The 19996-nt window shown below is 35.8% G+C and overlaps 1 protein-coding gene across 1 annotated transcript in view; it reads left to right on the top strand.

The window, feature by feature from the left end:
* POLN (DNA polymerase nu) overlaps nucleotides 1–19996 on the top strand; it is a 96866-nt gene that overhangs the window by 9594 nt on the left and 67276 nt on the right. Inside the window, exons 3-16 of the mRNA XM_079306330.1 lie at nucleotides 654–788; nucleotides 3187–3248; nucleotides 6376–6882; nucleotides 7214–7401; nucleotides 9204–9316; nucleotides 10453–10610; nucleotides 13082–13150; nucleotides 14558–14618; nucleotides 14831–14895; nucleotides 15647–15730; nucleotides 16172–16261; nucleotides 18271–18327; nucleotides 19129–19182; nucleotides 19393–19458. Of these exons, the coding sequence (XP_079162456.1) occupies nucleotides 668–788; nucleotides 3187–3248; nucleotides 6376–6882; nucleotides 7214–7401; nucleotides 9204–9316; nucleotides 10453–10610; nucleotides 13082–13150; nucleotides 14558–14618; nucleotides 14831–14895; nucleotides 15647–15730; nucleotides 16172–16261; nucleotides 18271–18327; nucleotides 19129–19182; nucleotides 19393–19458 (1695 nt within the window). The 5' untranslated portion in view covers nucleotides 654–667. The remainder of the gene's footprint in view (nucleotides 1–653; nucleotides 789–3186; nucleotides 3249–6375; nucleotides 6883–7213; nucleotides 7402–9203; nucleotides 9317–10452; nucleotides 10611–13081; nucleotides 13151–14557; nucleotides 14619–14830; nucleotides 14896–15646; nucleotides 15731–16171; nucleotides 16262–18270; nucleotides 18328–19128; nucleotides 19183–19392; nucleotides 19459–19996) is intronic.

The following is a 19996-nucleotide window of genomic DNA, read 5'->3' as shown; positions in this document are numbered from 1 at the left end:
CAGTAGCTGGGGTTAAAGCTTGTAGAGGCTGTAGATGCTGCTCACCAGTTTCTTAAATTGACTCATTTTAAAGTTACCAATATAAAGCAGTATTTGAGTGCATGAATTATACAAAATTTGAGAAAGTATCATACTACAATGATAAGTATTTTCTGAAACAGCACATAACTAATGGCTGTATATTGTGATAGTAATGGTTGATTCTTTAGTCTTGTGTTGGCTTAACTTTCAAGTAATTGCCAAAATTAATTGTGTTTTTCCTGATAAAATCCAAGCTCTAGTAACAGTAAATTTATGCATGTGCTAGATACAGACAAATTAAAAATTCTGGGAGGGGGGAAAGTATCTCAGACATAAATACTACTTGTTTTATTTGTCAGATTTTTTTTTTTAGTACAAGTTAGCTGTACTTAGGAGCCTGATTTTTTTAATAAATATATTAAAACACTATTTCAAAGAAGTTAGTTTTTCTAAATTACTATATTTTTATTTCCACTACAGTACTAATAGGCATGTCTGGGAGCAAAAGTAATTTTCCATTGAGAATGAATGACTAAATGTGTTCACTGTGTTTTGTCTTTAATTTCAACAGATTATAAGAGAAGATTACTCATGGCCCTGATTAATTCATAATTTGTGTGTTCTGTGTTTAGGTTTAATCTTAAAAATGGAGCAGTACATAGGATGTGAGGTTTCTGAAGTGCCTTTATCTGATATTGCTCAGAGGATTATGACAGCTTTGCAGTCTATTCCTGTAGAAGTTCAGACTAACAAAGAAAATAACCCGAGTGAGTAAATATTGCCTATTTGTGTTTTTGTGTTGAAAAACTGAAACACAGCAATATCAAACCTTTAGTCCCTGTTTTTAAATAGAGAAAAAGGTGAGACTTTAGGTTTTCAGGTTTAAAAAAAGAATTTTAAGCTCTAACTGTGACATTTGCTGTGGCTTTTCCAATTCAATAATACTATGTGAGAGAATGGTACCACCAATTTAATTTTTTCTCTCTCTGTTCCTGCTATGTGGTACAGAATTACAGGGGAATTTCAAACTGTTACTTGAGTACTACAATGTCATGAATTAGATGCATACATTAACTTGACTCTGGACTAGATATTTAAAGACCACTGGAGATACTAGGAACTTAACAAGAAACCTCTGAGCTCCCCAGACTCATGTCTGTCCTTAAAACACATTCATTAGCAGTGTGCTCCTTGTGAAATTCTAGGGGCAAGAGTGAATAAGGGTCCCAGTGAGAGGAAAAAAACTAGGTAATGTTAAAAGTGCCTCAGCAGATCTAGAGCATTGTGAATACCAGGGAGGTTTTGCAAGGGGCAGGTTTTATTCTCAGTTCTGTGCAAGTTATGGTTGAATTGTAGCTCTGGAAAGAAGTAGGAGAGTTTTACTTAATTTCAGTTGTGTATTTTCTCCTGAGAACTAGATCCTGGAATATTATCTTATCATTGGGCTTTAAATCTAACATTTATTCTGGTGTACATTGTGGCTTTTACAGCTGCTGTTCTAAATTAAGATTTAGGCTGCTCTTTAAGTAAAGTATTGGACAGTGGAGACTGGTAAATCAGTGATACACATTTAAAGAAACATGGAATGAGTTAATTTTAAAACATTGCATTGTATATGGTACATCTGAGGCCAAAACCCAGATGATTTTAAAGAAAATTTGATCTGCTTTTAGCCTCAGTTTGATATTTTACTTCTCTCACTACTTTGAGATTGCCTGTACATAGATATATCTATGTGTGTATACATTGAACTGTATTTTATAGACGGATTTTTAAATTTTTAATTCTACTTAATGGAAAAAAATGTTTGTCTTTAGAAGGTAAATACTGGGCTCAAATAGAGCAGATATCTGCAATGTTGACGTAGATGAAATTTTGTGGTTATCCTGCCAGTGGAGCTCTAATCTTTCCATCAAGCCTTGAGGAGCTGGAAGGCAAGGATGGGTTTCTGCTGCCATCTGGTGATACTTTGCCATAATTCAGCAAGTTGCAGATCTCTTCAATACCTCTCATACAGATTATTGTGTGCTGGAGGAGAGAAATGTAATCCTCATTGTCTTCTCTGGGGGCTGGATTTGTCAGGGAGAAGTGTCTAGCTGTGAAACAATTAAAAGCACTGAACTCAGATACTACCTAATTCCTAATTTATTATCATATTGTTGTAGAAAGTGTTGAGAAAACCAAAGGTAAAATGTTTGAAGCTATAAACACAGCTGTGCCATTTGTTCTAACAGCTTAGGTTTAGGAAGTTTGAACTGAGCTAAATGTTTGATTATACACTTAAACCAACATGCAGAAATAAGCCTATTTTCTTCTGTGGACAAAACATATCCTAATGGTTTCATTTGCCATGGTTGTGAGTCTGAGGTGCATTTGCAAAGCCTTCTTGGACCTGCAGCATCTGTGCTTTCAGAGCCATGGGCTCAAGGTCTTTGCAGTTCAGTGGGGCCCAGACTCCCAGCTCTGCTGTGCTCTGTGTCAGACCCAGCACTGGTGACTGGCCTGCTCCTCATGGGACTGGTGTCACCTTATTTTCCTGTCAGTTTGTCAGGTCTGAATTCTCCTTGTTCTCTCTTACCTGGTCTTCAAATGCCTGTTCTGTTGGAAGATGAATAATGTGAAAAAATTATCACCTGCAGATGAAACATGGTTGGTTTGTAGAACATGATACACTAAACTCAAATGCAAGTAATGGTTTATGGAACAAAGATTTTGTGAAATACTGCTGCTGAATTCTAAGAAAACAGTTAAGCTGTGTTAAGTTCTAGAGTTTGTATTTTTCTTTTTTTCCTTCATGCTCATACCCCCAGCTTTACTATGACCAAAATAAGTTGTGTTTTCTTGAAGGATGGAAATTCACATAATTATGGAATTACAGTAATGCTTCCTATGAATACCATGGAAAATGTTTTTCTGCTTTGTAGTGAATTTTAAGTAATTTTTTCTTTATGATGACAGAGCAGTCTTTTGCACATGCATATTTTGGAACCTGCAGGATCCTTCAAAGCATGAATACAAACTTGATAAATGGTTGTCGAGGGAAATTTTTTAAAACTTCTTTCAGGTTTGGTAAAAGTGTCAGTAATATAAACCTGTATGAAACCTAAGTTATATGGGCTGCTTGCATATTCATTTGTATTGTAAATTGTTTCTTCTTTTTTGAAGGTATAGAGAAGACAAAGGAAAATGTACTAGGTGATAAGGATTCACATCTGAGACATGAAAAGGCAAGCATTTTGTATGATTGAAAACCACTAAAAGCAGTCTTTTTGTAGCAGGTTTGAAGTTATAGACTGGTTATTTCATAACAAGTTCTATCATATATTTTGCAGAGTCATAGTTCAGGTAACTTTCTTTGTATTATTTTACACTTGGCCTATATTCACCTATGAGAGTCTGGGCCCAACTACTGTTCCCTTTTTACAAGAAGTTGGTCTTTTATGACAGATTGATCAGAAATGAGGTTGCCACATTCAGGCAGCCACCAGAGTTTAGAAATGTTCTCAGACTCCTGTCACTGAACAATCATAAAGTGAGCTGATTCACATGAAAAATTACTTTGTATTAGGAAGCTTAATTTTGGGTTTAATCATCTCTGAATTTGGTTGGATGTGTGTGTGAGTGCGTGCTGGGGCAACAGTGGGAACAGGTAATTGTGGCAGCTCCAGCTCAGGCTTTACTTGTAAAATCCATTGAGTTGATAGATGAGTTGCAGATGCTGCAGTACCAGCTGCAGGTTTCACAGCCTTCCTTATTCTGGCTCTGGTGCATGTTGCACATTTCAATTCCATTCAGTAGCTCAAGATGCAGAAAACTGATGCCTTATTCCTGATGGAATAAGATAGTTTCCTACAAATTACACTGGCTTACAGGTGCTCATGCAGCTGTGGGTGCACATAGATAGGAGTGAAACCCCTTTTTGTAATGATGACCCTCTAATTTTGACTCACTGCATCTAATGAGATCTTCCTACATTGACATAGATTATGAAACTACAATCCTGAGAGTCATTTTCTCTACAGCCATGTCATTATTTCTAATAGAAGAACAGTTCTTCATGGAATCTGCTGTTTCTCTCTGTGGTTATTTGTAGTTCCAGCTGTATTATTCTGACTTGGTAATTAAATTGCTTTGTTAGTATTTTTTGAGCCTTTAAAAGAGCGTGGCTTATTCCTGGTTCTATAATTACTAGAATGTCCTAATTTAAATTCTGCTGTCTTAAATGATACAATTACTTGCAATTTGACTGGAGAATACACTTGAGTGAATTAGTTGTCTTTCTATGGCTCTTAAACATTTGGCCCTTCTGTGATAGGATTTTTCCTCTTCTGCTAACTTTATGGTGTCCACCTTTTGATTAGCATTTCATAAGTCCAATTATTTTGTCTTCATTCAGAGCAGACACTATTCAATTTGGTAGTAGCAGAAGCTGAATTAGCTTCCTTTTCCTCTTTGCTGAGAATCTTGTAATTGTACTTTTGCTATCAAGTTGATCATGTAAAGTATGATGTAAAGCAGTCTGAAGCCTCTTTTCATCACTTGGCTCTATAGTTCCAAGGTTTGGGAATATGGGAACTGGGTTGAGGAACAGTGTGAAATCATAAAAAAGCCCCAAAATTACTGGCTTTGTCATTCTGGCTTGCTCAGTCAATACAGGTGTATGGAGGTCGACAGTAGCCTTTGATCAATGAAAATTTATCTTGGGAACTGGAGGGAGCCTGCACAGCAGGACCTTGTGGTTCTTTTGATGTGAAGTGGTCTCTGTTTTTGCAGTGGTGATGACAGCAAATGAGACTGGGCTAGAAGTGACCAAAATGGAATAATTATGGGAGACTTCAGTTGCTTTCCCATGGAGTTGATGAACATTAAGCTTAATGCATGATGATCCAGCTGCAAATTAGGAGACAACTGCTTTGTGGAGCAGTTGGAGAACTCACAAGAAAAATTTGGTTTTATTTGGTTCTGTGTGAGATCAGGTCCAAAATCTTCCCTGCTGACAGGTGCTCTTACAGAGACTATAATCTTTTGGAGATATTGAAAGATAGGTAAGACAGTAATGTTTAATTAAAAAAAACAACAAAAAACAAACTATATAAAATTGAAGAAGTCTTTAAAAGAAATTATATGGGAGTGCCCTCCAAACCCAGAACATTTGTAGGTTGTATAAGGATTTATTCAAAGCAGAACATTGAAGATTTGAAATGAATAGTAAATTGTGTCTGGAAAAAGTAGTATGGCTAAGAGACAGTAGGAAAGAGACTACTAAAAATGTCATCATGCAAAAATGAGAACTTAGCAGAATTTGTATTATTCTGTGCTTGTCTCATTTTAAATTAAATACACAGTGGTATAGTTCAAAATATCTTTGAGGTAAAGCTTGCAAATGCATCACTAATACATAATTTTTTCAAATGCCTCCTTTTAAAAGGAGTAGAAAGCTTGCCAGCTCCTTTAAAGAGTATTGGTGATTGAGGCAGAAAATGTATTGAGGCAAGATGCAAATCTGTATATCTGTGAATAGTTCAACACACATTTACCTTGGAAAGGTCACTGATTGCCATTCCAGAGTCCTTGTTCATGAAATCAAGGCAGAGGATCTATTTCAGCTGAGGAGTTTGTAGAAGAAACTAGCAAAATAACTATTAAGAAAGTACTAGGGCCAGTAGCATACCAAGGAAATTTCTGAAGGAAATAAGGATGAAGGAGTAGAATTTAAGCACTACCATGCAGCATCTTGCTTAATGCTGTTAAGTAGCATGCTGCTACTCAGGGGACTATCTGGAGTAGGAAAACTGTTCAGGGTATAGTGCATTAAACAGACTAGAATATAATACTTATTCATACAGCTCATAATAATTCTTCAGTGCAACTTTCTTATTATGTGGGGTTTTTTTTATATCTTGCAATCGTGTAAGTTGCTTGAAGGGATCCAGTTGATTCATGTAAATTGTTCTTGTAGTTCTTGTCATGAAAACAACTCTGAATGTTGAAGCTAAAGATGAAGGGTCTCTTCCCTCTCCAGACAATAATAGCCTTGTCACTATGGGAGCCAAACTACTGGACTAGATGCATCTTATGGTTGTTAATTTGACATTTTTAGTATTGGACTAATACTAGGTTAAAAAAAGTGGTTGTGGATGCGGACAGTACACGTCAACACAATCTGTCCTGATAGTTACTTGAGTTTTGGTTTATGTAATGTACTTCCCCTAAACTGGCTCTGTTTTTTTGCTATCAACAGTTTTTCATAGAATTTTGCTTTCTTGAAAGCTTATCTAAATTAATTTCATGCAAATTTCAGTTTCTCCTAATATGTCAAATAATTGGTTTGCTGAAAATTTCTGGTTTTCCCAGATGGATTGTGATTCCAGAATTGCCAGAATTCCAGATTCCAGAATATTAAAAGCAACTGTCAGCCCTGAAAAAAGAACTGCTGGTCAGATAGTCAGGACAGTGTATAAGGATAAAATACTTGGCTGTCAAGACACCAAAATATTGAGTTGTTACCAGGATTCACATTTCCCAAAATGGGGATATCGAGAAAGGAGTCTTTCAGTAGAAGAAAAAAACCTGAAGGATGGGGAAAAGAAAATTGTTATTCCTCTTAAAAGAAAGCAGAATGTGTCTACATCTTGTTCAGAGAAAACAAGAAGATTGCTTGTAAATACCTGCATGTTCTCACATGAAAGAAGATACAGCTCTACTCCTGGACAAGTAAAGTCTTCTGGAAAGTATCCTCGTGATATCAGCAGTTTAGCATGTGAAGAAAAAAGTGAACTGCTTGCAACTATTGAACAGGCAGCAGCTTTTGTAACTACTATGATATTTCAGGATGGTTCTTCACAGCTCAACTCAGAGCAGGTTAGTGAAGGATGGGTTTTGTTTAGAGTCAGTTCTGTAGAAGCATTTGAATGTGCATGTGACTGATATTCATAAACCCATGCTCATTGGTCATTCCAAAATGTACAGTTAGATTACATTTTATTTTCAACTACCAAGTAAAACTTAGAGAAAAGGAGACCACTAGATTTTTTTTTCAAGGCTGAAACACTTGCATGCTTCTCTACTCTGTCAATGGTGTATGCAGTAACTGTAGTGTATAGATTTCATATTGTAAAATTTTGGGGAATTTTTCTTTATAGGACTGCACAAAATCTGTCAGAGGAAAAACTATTGTAATTATGCTTAACAGGCCTCTACCTCATCAGTTAAAGGAGTTGTTGTGCTGGTGAAGAATCAGACTGATCAGCCTTGTCCTCCCATTCATACTTCAACTGGCTATACTTGGAATGCTGCTAATGAAAATGATAAATTAATTTATTTAAAAACTGAACAGTCATCTCTCTGGGAACAAGAACAGCCTCACAAGAAATTTTCTTGGTGAGAGTATGTAGGAAAAAATACTGTTTTGCTTTACATATGCTTTCAGCAGTAATGATGTTGGTTACTTGCCACAGGTTTAATCTCCTTACATGTCAGGCTTGTTGAATTTCAATTTGGCTCTGTTAGTTCTCTATCAAGTCTGGGCTAATATAAACCAAATAAGAATAGACAATTCCTTTGGGCTCAGCATGTCACTGACTGCAGCTCTGGCAGAATTAGGTTGGGATTCTGGTAGGAGCTGTTTACATTCACCTGCAAATCATTTATGAGCAGTTAAAGCTGGACAGCACCAAAGAATATGTTTTGTCCAGGTTTATCTTTCTTGTAATTTATCTTCCATTCCCTGAACTGCATTTCCTAGCTAGTACATTTTTGATGGACATTATTGTGATAAGCACTCTTTCTGAACTTAGCTAATATTTAAAGTCTTTTTTAGCACATGTTTTTTAAATGACTTTTGACATTCCAAATGAAGTTTTACTAATATTCAGTAATAATGCAGTGTAATTTTGGAAGTAAAGGCTTTATGTATTGCCTAGTACTTGCACTAAATTTTAATAAAAATTGGGCTGTGTTTCAAACTTCCAGTTATTACAACCAAAGTCCATTTTTATTCCTATTAGCTTGAAAATCATATCCCAAAAAGGGGGAAATGAGGACTGAATCTGATTCCTAGATGTAATACTCTAGCATGTTAAAACTCCATCAGAATATTTTATGACTTTCAGTAATAGTTATCTTATTGTAAACTGCTGAATTTGGATTGTTAAATTACAAAACTTAATTTCAAGATGTGGGACTTGGTTCTTGGTTGCATCTCTTCCACTGCTTGAAATCAGGTCTTGAAGCAAGTAATGACTTTGCTTTTCCAGCTATCATATTGGGATTACACAAGTAGTTTAATAACATATTATCATCTTGAATATAGCTGATAGAAAAACATATCAGTAAAACATATCAGTAAAACATATACATATAAACAGTAAAATTTGGTAAGTTGGTTAAGAGTATTAGCATTTAGATGAAACCTATGGGTAATTACTTATTGTGAGAATAGTGCAATTGTTTAAGAATGGATCTGTAATGCATACAGCAATACCTTGTGATCTGTGTGATTTCTAAAATGTTTGAACCCTTGGAGTTGTGGTCTCATACCATCAAAAATGCTTTATAAAAAACTTGATTTTCTATATTGCCCAAAATATAATTTACTAAAAAAATTACACACATAATTGGTAAATCTATATACTAATATATATTTAGTTGGTTATATCTGTTTAAAATATCACAAATGAGAGAATCATAGACATTTTCAAGAGGTATGAAAATACATTACAAAGATGAAGCATTTTGGATTTAAACAGAATATAACATATGGCAGTTATGGCAATTTAGATTGTCTAGTAATTTTAAATCAGTGTTTTATAATGCTACATCAGTTTAGCCTCTGTGATCTTATTTTGAAGTATTGAAGTATACAGGGATGAAGTACATTGAAGTATTACTGGGATGCCAGTTTGTGTTTTCAATTAAGATTGCACTTCAAGAGTTAAACAAGGATTTGTTTTCTTTTTGTACATGTGATAAAGCATATCTGCTAGGATATTTTAATTTCTTATAGAACATAACTTTGAGTATTGCTGAATTGAGAATTTAATATTCAAATGTAGTATTCTGTTCTTATAGGAATAAGGAAATGTCTTGGGTTAACTGTTTAATATTAGGTGCTAGTTAAAAGAACAAGGATTGACTAAATCTCAGAGCAGTAAAGTGTGTGTTAATGAACTGCTTCTGTGCAGGCAAGTGTTGTTTCAAATGCTACAGTGCAAAGTTCCAATAATTTGCTTCAATGCAAAAGATTTCCTGAGGACTCTACTTCAAGTTTATGGTAATGAAATCAGCTGGAAACAAGGCAAGTATTGAATTTATGATCTCATCGTGTAATCTCTGCACTGTTGGTGTTTCTGTTAAAATCTCTAAGTGTAGAAGTAACTAAATTGGTGGAAACAGAGTTCAGTACCCTGAAAAAGAACACCCTTCTTGGGGGAGGTTGTGACCAGAGGCTTGGCATGTCAAGATAATGTATTTCTTCTCAGAGTAGGAATCAAATCATTGAGTAACTTAAGGATAGCTTCCAGTGGAAACAAAAGCTCTCAACATAGCCCTGACTATAACTGAAAAGGTCAAACTACTTCATATTCTCTTGAAAATAACTTGCTCTGCTCAAAGGGAGGGCTAAAATAAATCCCAGAAATGCTCATGGTTGTCAGACTTAGGAAATCACTTAAATGGGCCCATGTTCTTTTGACAGAAACAAGTAAGACTCTTCTCTATGGATTTAAAAGCAACTACAAACAACAGGCATAAGATATAAATATGTCATTTATTTTGGGGTGGAGGGGATGTTGGGTTTTTTTGGTTCCCTATTATCAAATCACTGCTGAGTGAGTTACAAAAGAACACATGACCTTTCAGGAAGGGTTCTTTCTATGGAGAATCATCAGCTTGTGTTCAGCATCTGAAAAGTTTCAGTAAATCACAGTAAACTGATGATTATTTAAAATGTGGTGTGAAGATCTGTACAAAAGCCAGCACTGGGAATGGAAAAGGTGGGAAAAGTAATGCTGTTATGGGACTGGCAACAGTTTTATAACTTGTACACACAGGAAGTACTTGTTAGGTTATATCCTACCTGATCCATGGGATTTGAATCTCAAGTTTCTAGTAACCAAAATAATTCTTGCCTGAGTTTTCAAACTTTGAAACTTGATGCTTCATCACACGTTACTTCTGCCATGAAAAAACAAGCAAAACTCCTAAAATTCTCTTTAGAGTGGTCCTCTTCAAAAATATGCAGTACTGAACTTCCTCCTGTCTAGTCATGGTATTGACCATGTGTTACAGCTGCAAATTCAGTGTTTAATATTTTTGTAGAATAAATGCTTGTGTGTTTTATGATGTGTGCATGCAGGAAAGATGGGCAGATCTTTAGAGCTATTTTTCAGTATGGGAGGTAATGGAAGTACTTTGAACAACTTGTTTTTGTAGTTGCCAATAGCATCGTGTTAGATCCAAGGATTGCAGCATGGCTGATAAACCCCAGTGACACAGTTCCTTCCTTTGAGAGTTTAATACAGAAGTATTTTGAAAAGCCTTCTTCAAAGGGAGCAGAAAATACAGATACAGGCACTTTAAGAAATTTATCTGTAAGTAGTTTGTTTTCAATTGTTTGTGGTTGGGTTAAAAAGGGAAGGAAATTCTGATAGACTTGCTATTGCTTAAAAAATATTGCAAAAGAAGATAGATAATCCTTTTATATTAGAGGAAAATGATTATATTAATACTACATGTTGGAAATCTAAAGAAAGGGGAGGAGGGGAGGTTTTACTGCATCTACCAAGATGGGAGCTCATTCTCCGGGAAGAGCTGTAAAATTTTCTATTTGAAGTTCAGTAACAACATTAATTAATATACAGTTTTATATTTTTTCTCTTCACCTTCCTGCAAAATGATTTCCAGCTGTCCTTGCCAAAATGTCTAATGCTCTGTTCTCCAGTTCCTGTGCACTGTAGCTTGTATTTAGTTGATTGTTATTAACAATTTTGCTAAATTTCACAGCTGGTAAAGACACCACATCATGGGCTGAGCAACAGCAGGAAACTAAATGTGAACCTTCAGCATATGTATGAAAAAATCTGTGAATTTTAATTCTCATTGTGAGGGAATGCATGATGAACTTTTTGAGACGCTATCATCTGCACTATGGAAAGCTCTTCCTATATTGTATCAAATGTCTTCTGTATTTCTATTGAAATGTATTTCCTGAATATATATAAAATATCTGTTTTGGGCTGTGGTGATCTACTGTGGACACATTAGCTTTCAGAGGTTGTTTGAAGGATAAAATGATGTAGGGCAACCTAAATAATGTGGGTTTTTTGATGCCATTCACATTTCAGAAGCCTTGCTCATTCAGAGTAAGTATTGCACCATGATTATAGGACTTGTAAGATACAAATCCACAGATGTCAAGTGGGCTTAGAGCATAGACAGAGGTTGGTTATATTAGCACCTACTCATCAGTGTAGACTTTTCTGAGAAAACCAGAGGCAATTTACTTGAAAGCATTGGCTGTAAACTGCAGTTGTTCAGAAGCTGCTTTCTGAATTAAGTTATTAGTGTAAGGGAATAGACAAGCAAACAGACTGAAGTTACCTATGGTTATTTCTGTATGTGATGGCCTTGCTGTGAGTCAGCATCCTTAATCTTGTTTCTTCCCTTAGCTTGACTCAGTCTTTGATCTTCAGATATCACATCTGTTCTTAGTTATTTCTCAACTTTATCATTCTGATTCCCAGCTCCGAGTTAAATATTGAAATTTTATTTCCTTCCTGTCCTACTTCAGGTCTAGTTTATTTCCTTGCCCCAGCTGTCTTTATGCTGACTTGTTCACTCAATTCCCAGTTAATGCCTCCTTGTAACATCCTGTGATTATTTCCCCCTTCCATTCTTTATTCCTTAAATTGTCACCTGCACTCTCACACTTCCTTTTTGGCTTTTCTCTTTGCTCAGTGAATCCCAGTTCTTCCTGTGTCTCCTGGCTCTTTGCCACGTTTATCTCTTCAATCTTCTTGCTCTGTTTTTACTGGTAGATTCCTAACAGTTGTCTGTACTGCCAGAGGGATCTGTGCTAAGTGTTAAATCATCTTGTGCCTCACTACTTCAGTGAAGCTTCCTGTCTTGTGCTTGTCTTGTCCACCCACCACAGTTTTTGGAATGACTGCTGGTTTATTCTGTAGCCCACAACTCACCCACACACCTCTAGCACGAGGAGGTGCTGCTTGTCTGTATATATGGTGCTGTGCCAAAGTGGTCATGGTCCATATTCCCTGAAACATTTGCTGGAACAGGTGCTAAACATTATGCTAGTCATGTCATCTCTGAATTTACTGATGAGGAATTTTGGTGTCAGTTGAAGCCTGTTACTGGGCTCTGTTCCACCTCCAGAAAGGGATCAAGGAAGCTGTCTGTATTTCACAGCTCGTTTGTTCCACAACAAGTTGGTATGGACAAGCTTTCTTGGAGACAGGTTGGTGACTTTTCACTGCAGTATGGACTAGAGTGTTTTAGAACAAGGATCATCAGTGGATCTGCATATTTCAGATTTGAAGACAGCCCTTTGCATTCTTCCTTCCAGGGCCTGCTGTTTCTCAGTCTTTATTAAGTTTATTTTTAATGGTTATATTCTTATATGTTTCAAAAATTTTTTTAGCCAGTTGGAGGAGGTGATCTGGTGCTGTGTGGAACATCTCTGGAAGAGAAGGGAAGGAACTGAACAGTTCTGGCACAAAAGTGGCAATATTACATGAGAAAAAGAATGCAAGGAATTTTTCCTCACTTTTACAATTAGTAAGGAAACTCTGACTTCAGTGTCAAAGGCTGCTTATTGATACTGCATTTCTTTGTACTTGAAACAAAATGTAAATACAGGAACAGGCAAAATCTGGAATGTTCAGGGCTGTGTTAATGATTTGGGTTTGACAGACCTAACAATGTTTCTAAAATGTTAACAAAAGGTATACAGAAAAACACATTTTGCTTCTAAAAAAGATAATACTCTAAGTATTTTTATGTTAGCAATAAAGTTATTGATTTATTTTTTATTTATTTATATCAGTATCAAAACTTAGGTGTGAACTTGGAGAAGCTTTATAATGTAATGATGGACCTTGCTCAAGGTTTAAAGGTAAGACAAAAAGAATTTGCTCAGGAAAAACTGTGTAAGTATTGAATTAGAGAAAGTTAATGATGTATTTCTCATTCAAGTTAGAATAATAGAATGCTTCAGTCCTTAGTGGTTTACATTGTCAGTCAACATTTAAAATAAATTGCCTATCAAATTTGCCATTTTTTCTAGGAGATGGTGTCAAGGTTAATCTTTAGGAGAAAATTTCCCTTTGCTACATGTAACTAAATGAAGATTCTGAGAACAGAAGAGGTTCAGAATACTGACTTTTCTTTTAATATTTTAAATCTGTATATTACCATCTAAAAAGTGCTAAAAGAGGTAGAACATAGTATAGATATTCTTTCTATGTCTTCCTTATTTATGAAAACTCTCAGCATATCTTTTGTTCCAGTTTGTGTTAAGCAAGCACTGGTCAGATGCTGGGACAGGTTGCCCAGAGAGGTGGTTGATGGCCCAGGCTTGTCAGTGTTTAAGAATGGGACAGTGCCTTTAATCATATACTTTAAATTTTAGTCAGGCCTGAATTGACCAGGCAGTGGGACTAGAAAGTCATTGTAGGTATCTTCCATGTGAACTATTTTATTCTATTTTATCCTTTATTGCAGTTCAGATGCATCTGAAACAGAAATCTGTTGGGGGGGTGTGTGTTTGTTTTCTGCCTATGATCATATACCTGGAAAAGTGCCAGAATTTAGGGATATGCCCAGGTTCTGGTGGAAGGGCCATCATAATTTCCCAGGGATTATCTTTGAAGTTGCTGGTAGCAGGTGCAGGACTTTGACCATTAGGTAATGGAGCCATGTTAATGTGGATATCCAAGTGGCCCAGCAGTATGGTAAACAATCCATGAAGGGAGGCAGCAGGGAAACACCAGAGGCACAGAAATGCTGAAATCTGGCCCACAGGAGTTTTTAGGCAAGTCAGACTGCTTCAGTGGTTACAAAAAGCCCAGAATTTCTGTTCTCTGTGAGTAATTTTGGGATATAAACCTTTCAACTCTTATTTTCTCCCTAATGAAAACAAAGTTATGAATTATGAATGGTTGCTTAATCGTTCAAGTGAACAAAGAAGGGATGACTGTGTGTCCTATTACAATAAAGCTTGCTTTGAAAATAAACTGTTAAGAAAAAAAGAGGTGTATATATATTTCTTTATTAGCATTCTTGTACAAAATGGTTACTATTGCAAAACTCCTATTCCCCACACAAAGAAGTGACAGCATTTAGATACTATAATTTACACTAAGTAGTATTTCATGCCACAAACAGTGTTGTCATGTAAAAAGGGAATATACAGAAAGTGAAATGCTGCTCAGTGGAAAATACTTTCACCTAATGACACTTCTATATGTTTTGAGATCAAAGTTGCTGGTACTGAAGAATGGATTTATATCTTACTTTACAGGCTCAAGGTTTGTGGAACTTATTTTGCACATTAGAGCTTCCACTTATCAAAATTCTGGCAGGTATGAAAGTTCAGTTCAAAATATGAATCTCCACTATTTTTACACAGCTGCTGACTATGCTCAAGTGAAATGTAATTCCCCAGAATATAAAATGTTGTTATCTTAGCCTCATAACATCTGTGTGAGTTTGAGTTTCCATTTTGCAGTCTAAGAAGTATGTAAGATTGAAATAATGAATTATAAATGCTCTTAACCTAAAATTGTATTTACAGTGATGGAAACACACAAAATATATGTGAACAAACAAGAACTGAAAAAAACATCAGAGATTCTAGGGGTAAATTTTTTATTACTTTTTTTTCCTTAAAAATTCTATAGCATCATCTTTGTGCTTTTACTGAGGATAGCTGATTAAAAGGAGAAGGAACTTTTGTGCATTTTATGTAATAGTGTGCTGGTTTTAGTATATTGTTATAAAGAATACTTCCCTATTTATTTGCACAAGTTAAAAAGAGGTATTTGCTTCCTCAGCCTTGCCCAGAACTGAAATTGCATTGCAAAATGCACAGGTCCTTTTGAGTTGTGTATTGCAGAGTAAAAATGGCAATGACTCTTTCTGAACCTACAGTTGTCAGTGATCATCTTCCTGAGAAGTGATAGATTTCTCTCCTTCTTTTTGTGAACAATACACTCTTTAAATGAGTGTTCCTTGATAAAAATAGCTACAAGAGAATCCCATTCCATAACATAAAACTTGACTAGATAATCATACTGGTCTGACAGATCACTAATTTATCAGAACAATTTGCATAACTGTGTTTCTCACAGATCTCTATAGGCTTCAGTAACCTAAATTCTTTAACCAGAAATGTTAGTGCTTCTTACTACAATAAATCCCCTTCCCAGATCATAAAGCAATATAAATTAAGGAGTATATAAGCAATCTGCTCAACCAAATGTTGATAGACAGCAACGATTATGCAATATCAAGTACTCCATTTTTAAATTATTCTCATTAACCTTGGAAGTAGCAGATATTGAAGAAAATAATGATGTGAACAGAATAATTTTGATGTCCTGGTTTGTAGTTGCGGCTCAAAGAGCTGGAGCAGGAGGCTCACGAGGTTGCTGGAGAACGATTCCTATTGACCAGCAGCTGTCAGCTCCGAGAGGTATTTTATGTACTGCTGTTTCTACTTAAGGTGTCCATTCTATGGATTTATTGGTGCAGAAAAACTGTAAAGCACACACATCCTTACCACTTCTGACTTATTTTCTTGTATATTAATGATCTTGTTCTCTGATATCCCTTCTGATTTTATTTCCTTCATATGAAGGACATATCAGTTTTTTTGTAAATATGACAATGTTGAATAATCTGTATTTGAATGTATGTGCACAAATCCTGCTTTTTTTTTTTTTTTTAGTAAATATATCTCTGCTTCAATAGCTCAAAAATTAAGATTTTCAGTTCTGTGTTCGTTCTCTTTGCTACAGTATTCTCTATTTTCCTTATAACCTGTTTTCTGTTTAAGTTTAAGCACCCAGTAATTTTCCTTTCTATTTCAACACTTGAAACACTGAAAGATTTATTGTATTTTTTCTTACTTTAGGTACTATTTGATAAGTTAAAGCTGCATACGCTGTGTGAGAAACTTCACAGAACTGAAATCCAACAGCTCGTATCCACCTCGGAAGTTGTGGTGAGACAAAGAAGGGTTTAAAACCAGCTGCATGATTTAGGAAAACTTGAGTTATATTCCAGTGAAACTGTGATATGTCTAAAGTTTTTCTAATGATCTTGGTTTATTTTTGTATTGTACTAGTGCCAGAAAAGAAAGTTGCACTCCATGGTAGGGAAAAACAAGCCAACTACTGAAGGTCTCCCCTGACCCTCCTTTTCTCCAGGCTAAACATCCCCAGCTCCATCAGCTGTTCCTCACTAGATTTGTGCTCCAGACCCTTTTCCAGCTCTGTTGTCCTTCTCTGGACTCACTCTAGCACCTCTATGTCCTTTTTGAAATGAAGGGTCCGAAACAGACCACAATATTCTCTGCTGAGCACAGGGTGACAGTCTCTGCCCTGGTCCTGCTGGCCACACTGTTGCTGATCCAGGCCAGGTGCCACTGGCCTTCTTGGCACCTGGGCACACCTGGCTCATGTTCAGCCACTCTCCACCAGCACCCCCAGGTCCTTTTCCACTGGGCCCTTTCCAGCCCCTCTGCCCCAGCCTGTAGCACTGCAGGGGTTGTTGTGACCCAGGGGCAGACCCAGCACTTGGCTTTGTTGAACCTCAGGTCACTGACCTTGGCCCACTGATCCAGCCTGTCCAGATTGCTCTGCAGAGCCTTCCCACCCTCCAGCAGGTAAAATCTTCCATCCTTGGTATCCTTCCAACTTGGTATCATCTGCAAACTGACTGAGGGTGCTCTTGATCCTCTTGTCAGATCATTAAAAAATCATTTTGTGAAGATAATAATAGAAATGGAGATTCTTTTTAGAAGAGAAAAAGCCTCTCTGCAGCTGCACCTGTTTCTAATTTGGTACCACAATTGAAATGCTCTACTGTATGTAGGAGTTTTAAGTGCACAACTCATTGCTGAACATAACATCTTTTGAGAAGGTAGAAGGGAAATATTTATTTCTTAAGGAGGAAATTCCACTTTTCAGTCTGAACTACCAAGTATGATCTCCAGTAACTTTAACACTATAACCATAAAACCCACGCACTACTCAAGGAGAAGGAGGTTTCATAGATCAAACACAATCTTGCAGTGCCAGAGAGCCTTGGGAAAGGGGAGGGATCAGTGAAATAGAATTCATGTCACCTTTTTGTGGGAACATAAGATTTGTTGCAATAATCAAAGCAATGCTTTTATGTAGTCCAGTATTCTCTTTCCAGAAACTGCTGAGACTTGGTTATTTAGAGAAAGGTAGGATAAAACCTTCCAGGAGATTAATAGTAGACAATTAATCTTCAGATGTTGTTTCTCTCTGGTAGAAAAAAGCCCCACAACCTTGTGTGTTTAGATATACAGTCTAGTACAGTTTCATCTGTTTTTCATCTTGGACTATGGTAGTTACAGGTATTTTTTGTTGTACTTAAAAATATCTAATTTCTATTTTAATAACTTAATTCTTTTTCTCAACAGAATTTTTGGCAGTTTTCAAATCAAGTAGTCAGAAACATGCTTTATTTTATTGGTATTTAATTTGGCAATTTGAATTTCCCTTGAAGTTTTCCTGGAACTTATATTAATGCAAGATCAGATGAAATTCTCCTCTTGGACTGTGTGTGTATATATATGTATGTGTGCATATATGCATTATTTTGTCTACTTTCATCATGTTCTCTCTTGATCTGATTCTGTATAGCACAAAAAACAAAGGCCCATAAATAACACACACACATCACACTCCAGTGTTTTCAAAGTTCCTGTGGAAAAGGTTTTATGTCTATGTGTCTTTTTGTCCCTGTCTGGGACAGGAGTGAAAATGAAATGGGAAGAAATAATCTCCAGCATTCCTAACAAAGGCTTCCTTGGGGCTGGGGTGGGATTGATTGAAGGACATCATCCTTCAGCCAGTATTTTTTCCTGACTTGTCATCAAGTCAGGAAAATTTCTTTCTCAAAGATATATTCTGTTAAGGCTTGTTTAATCATATAACTTCAAGAAAAGTATGTCAGTAATTCACATTCTTGATTTTGCAGCTAAATAAATTGCAAGATCTTCATCCTTTGCCTAAGATAATTTTAGAATACCGCCAGGTGAGCTGATAATTTCACAGAATGTGGCTGCATTGAAGCAAACTTTAGCAAGATAGATAGCATATTCATAGTTAAATAAATAAGTTGGCTCTGGTAAAAGTTCATTCAAATACTAATTTGAAGTCAGTATTCTTAAGACTTTTTAAATTTGAATGTTTAACTCTGTTAGATTATAGCTAGCAAGCAAGTTGTACAACATTGCAAAGACAATTGGGAAAGTTCACTTAAATTAGTGTAGTGCTATAAGACATACTTAGGGCAAAACATCTATTTTTTGAGTTCTGAAGAAATGCTTTGCATAAACTGAAGGAGATAATTGTTTATGGGGAATTTTGGGGTGACAAGCCTCCTGAAAAGCCAAAACTATCTGGTTAGTCTGCTTCCACATTTAATCATTAGGTTTTCAGTGAATGAGCTTCCAAGAATTTAAATAAATAAAAAATTTCAAAGTGTGGGTTTGTGTTTGGCTTTGATTTTTTAAAATTTGTTTGTGGGTTTTTTGCTGTGTGTAGTTTTCACGTAATTTATTGATCTGGGGATATAAGATGTAAAATAATAAATTCCAATAGTTCATTTAATAGTACCTACAAAACCATGTATTTAGGTTATAACCAAGCACTTACCTGAGTTACCTGAATAGGTTAAGCTATCAGTGAGTATATATCCATTATTTACTTGGATAAAACTGTCTTTAAAAAAGAAAAGTCTACAAACAGGGTGCATTTGGAAATTAGAGTCTTTAATTTGCAGAATACTTTATTTTTATAAGTAAACATTTATCTAAAATTTCATGTATTTTAGGTTCATAAGATGAAATCAACTTATGTGGATGGACTACGAACATGCATGAAAAAGGTAGAAATAAAGTGTAAAATCCTAAAAAGATGTGAAATTATTGCAGTGATTACAGTTTAAGTACTTTTATACAAGGAAAATTTAAAAGTACTTATATATTCTTGTTTTGATTGCAGAGAATTTTTATTACTGGTACTTATATTAAATAAAATATAGCTGTGTGTCTTTGTTCTTTTTTTATTTTTTGTTTTTTTCTTTACTTGATTACAGGGATTTATTTCCTCTACTTGGAATCAAACAGGAACTGTGACTGGCAGACTTTCAGCCAAACATCCTGTAAGTGAGCATATTTGAAGATTTGCATTTTAATTGAAATGAAAAATTAGTATTACTTGTACAAAATATGTAATATTTTTAACAGAGGAAATGTTTGTTTTCATGCAAGTCTAACAGTTGCTGTATTGTATCTAAATGGTGGACAGAAGAAGCTTGTTAAATGGGTATTTGTTAAATGGGTATTTTACTGTAGGACATCTGTTCTTAGGCATATTTTGTATTATCTATGATCAGAATTAACATTGTTATCTGAAGTAGAGGAGTACAATTGTGAGCCATGCATGTACCTTGAATACTTCCTTGTCATGAATTCTTTGTGTTTATGAAGCATTCCTTGTAAAGGATCAGTGAGCCCTGGAAGGTGAGTATTACAGAACAGGAAACTTTCTTCTTCTGGAATTTGGCTTCAGGCCTCATAGCAGTAAAGGGCTGAGCTGGCAGTGCTGGTGCTCTGGCAGTCTTGCTTATATGGCTGTGCCCTTTGGGCTCTTTGTGCATCTTTTCTTGTCTATAGTGATCTCCATGTAGAAGGTTGAGC

This window comes from Erithacus rubecula, assembly GCF_903797595.1.
Source record: "Erithacus rubecula genome assembly, chromosome: 5".
Lineage (NCBI taxonomy): Eukaryota > Metazoa > Chordata > Aves > Passeriformes > Muscicapidae > Erithacus > Erithacus rubecula.
The sequence above is the reverse complement of the archived record's forward strand: the minus strand, read 5'-3'. Positions and strand labels throughout refer to the sequence as shown.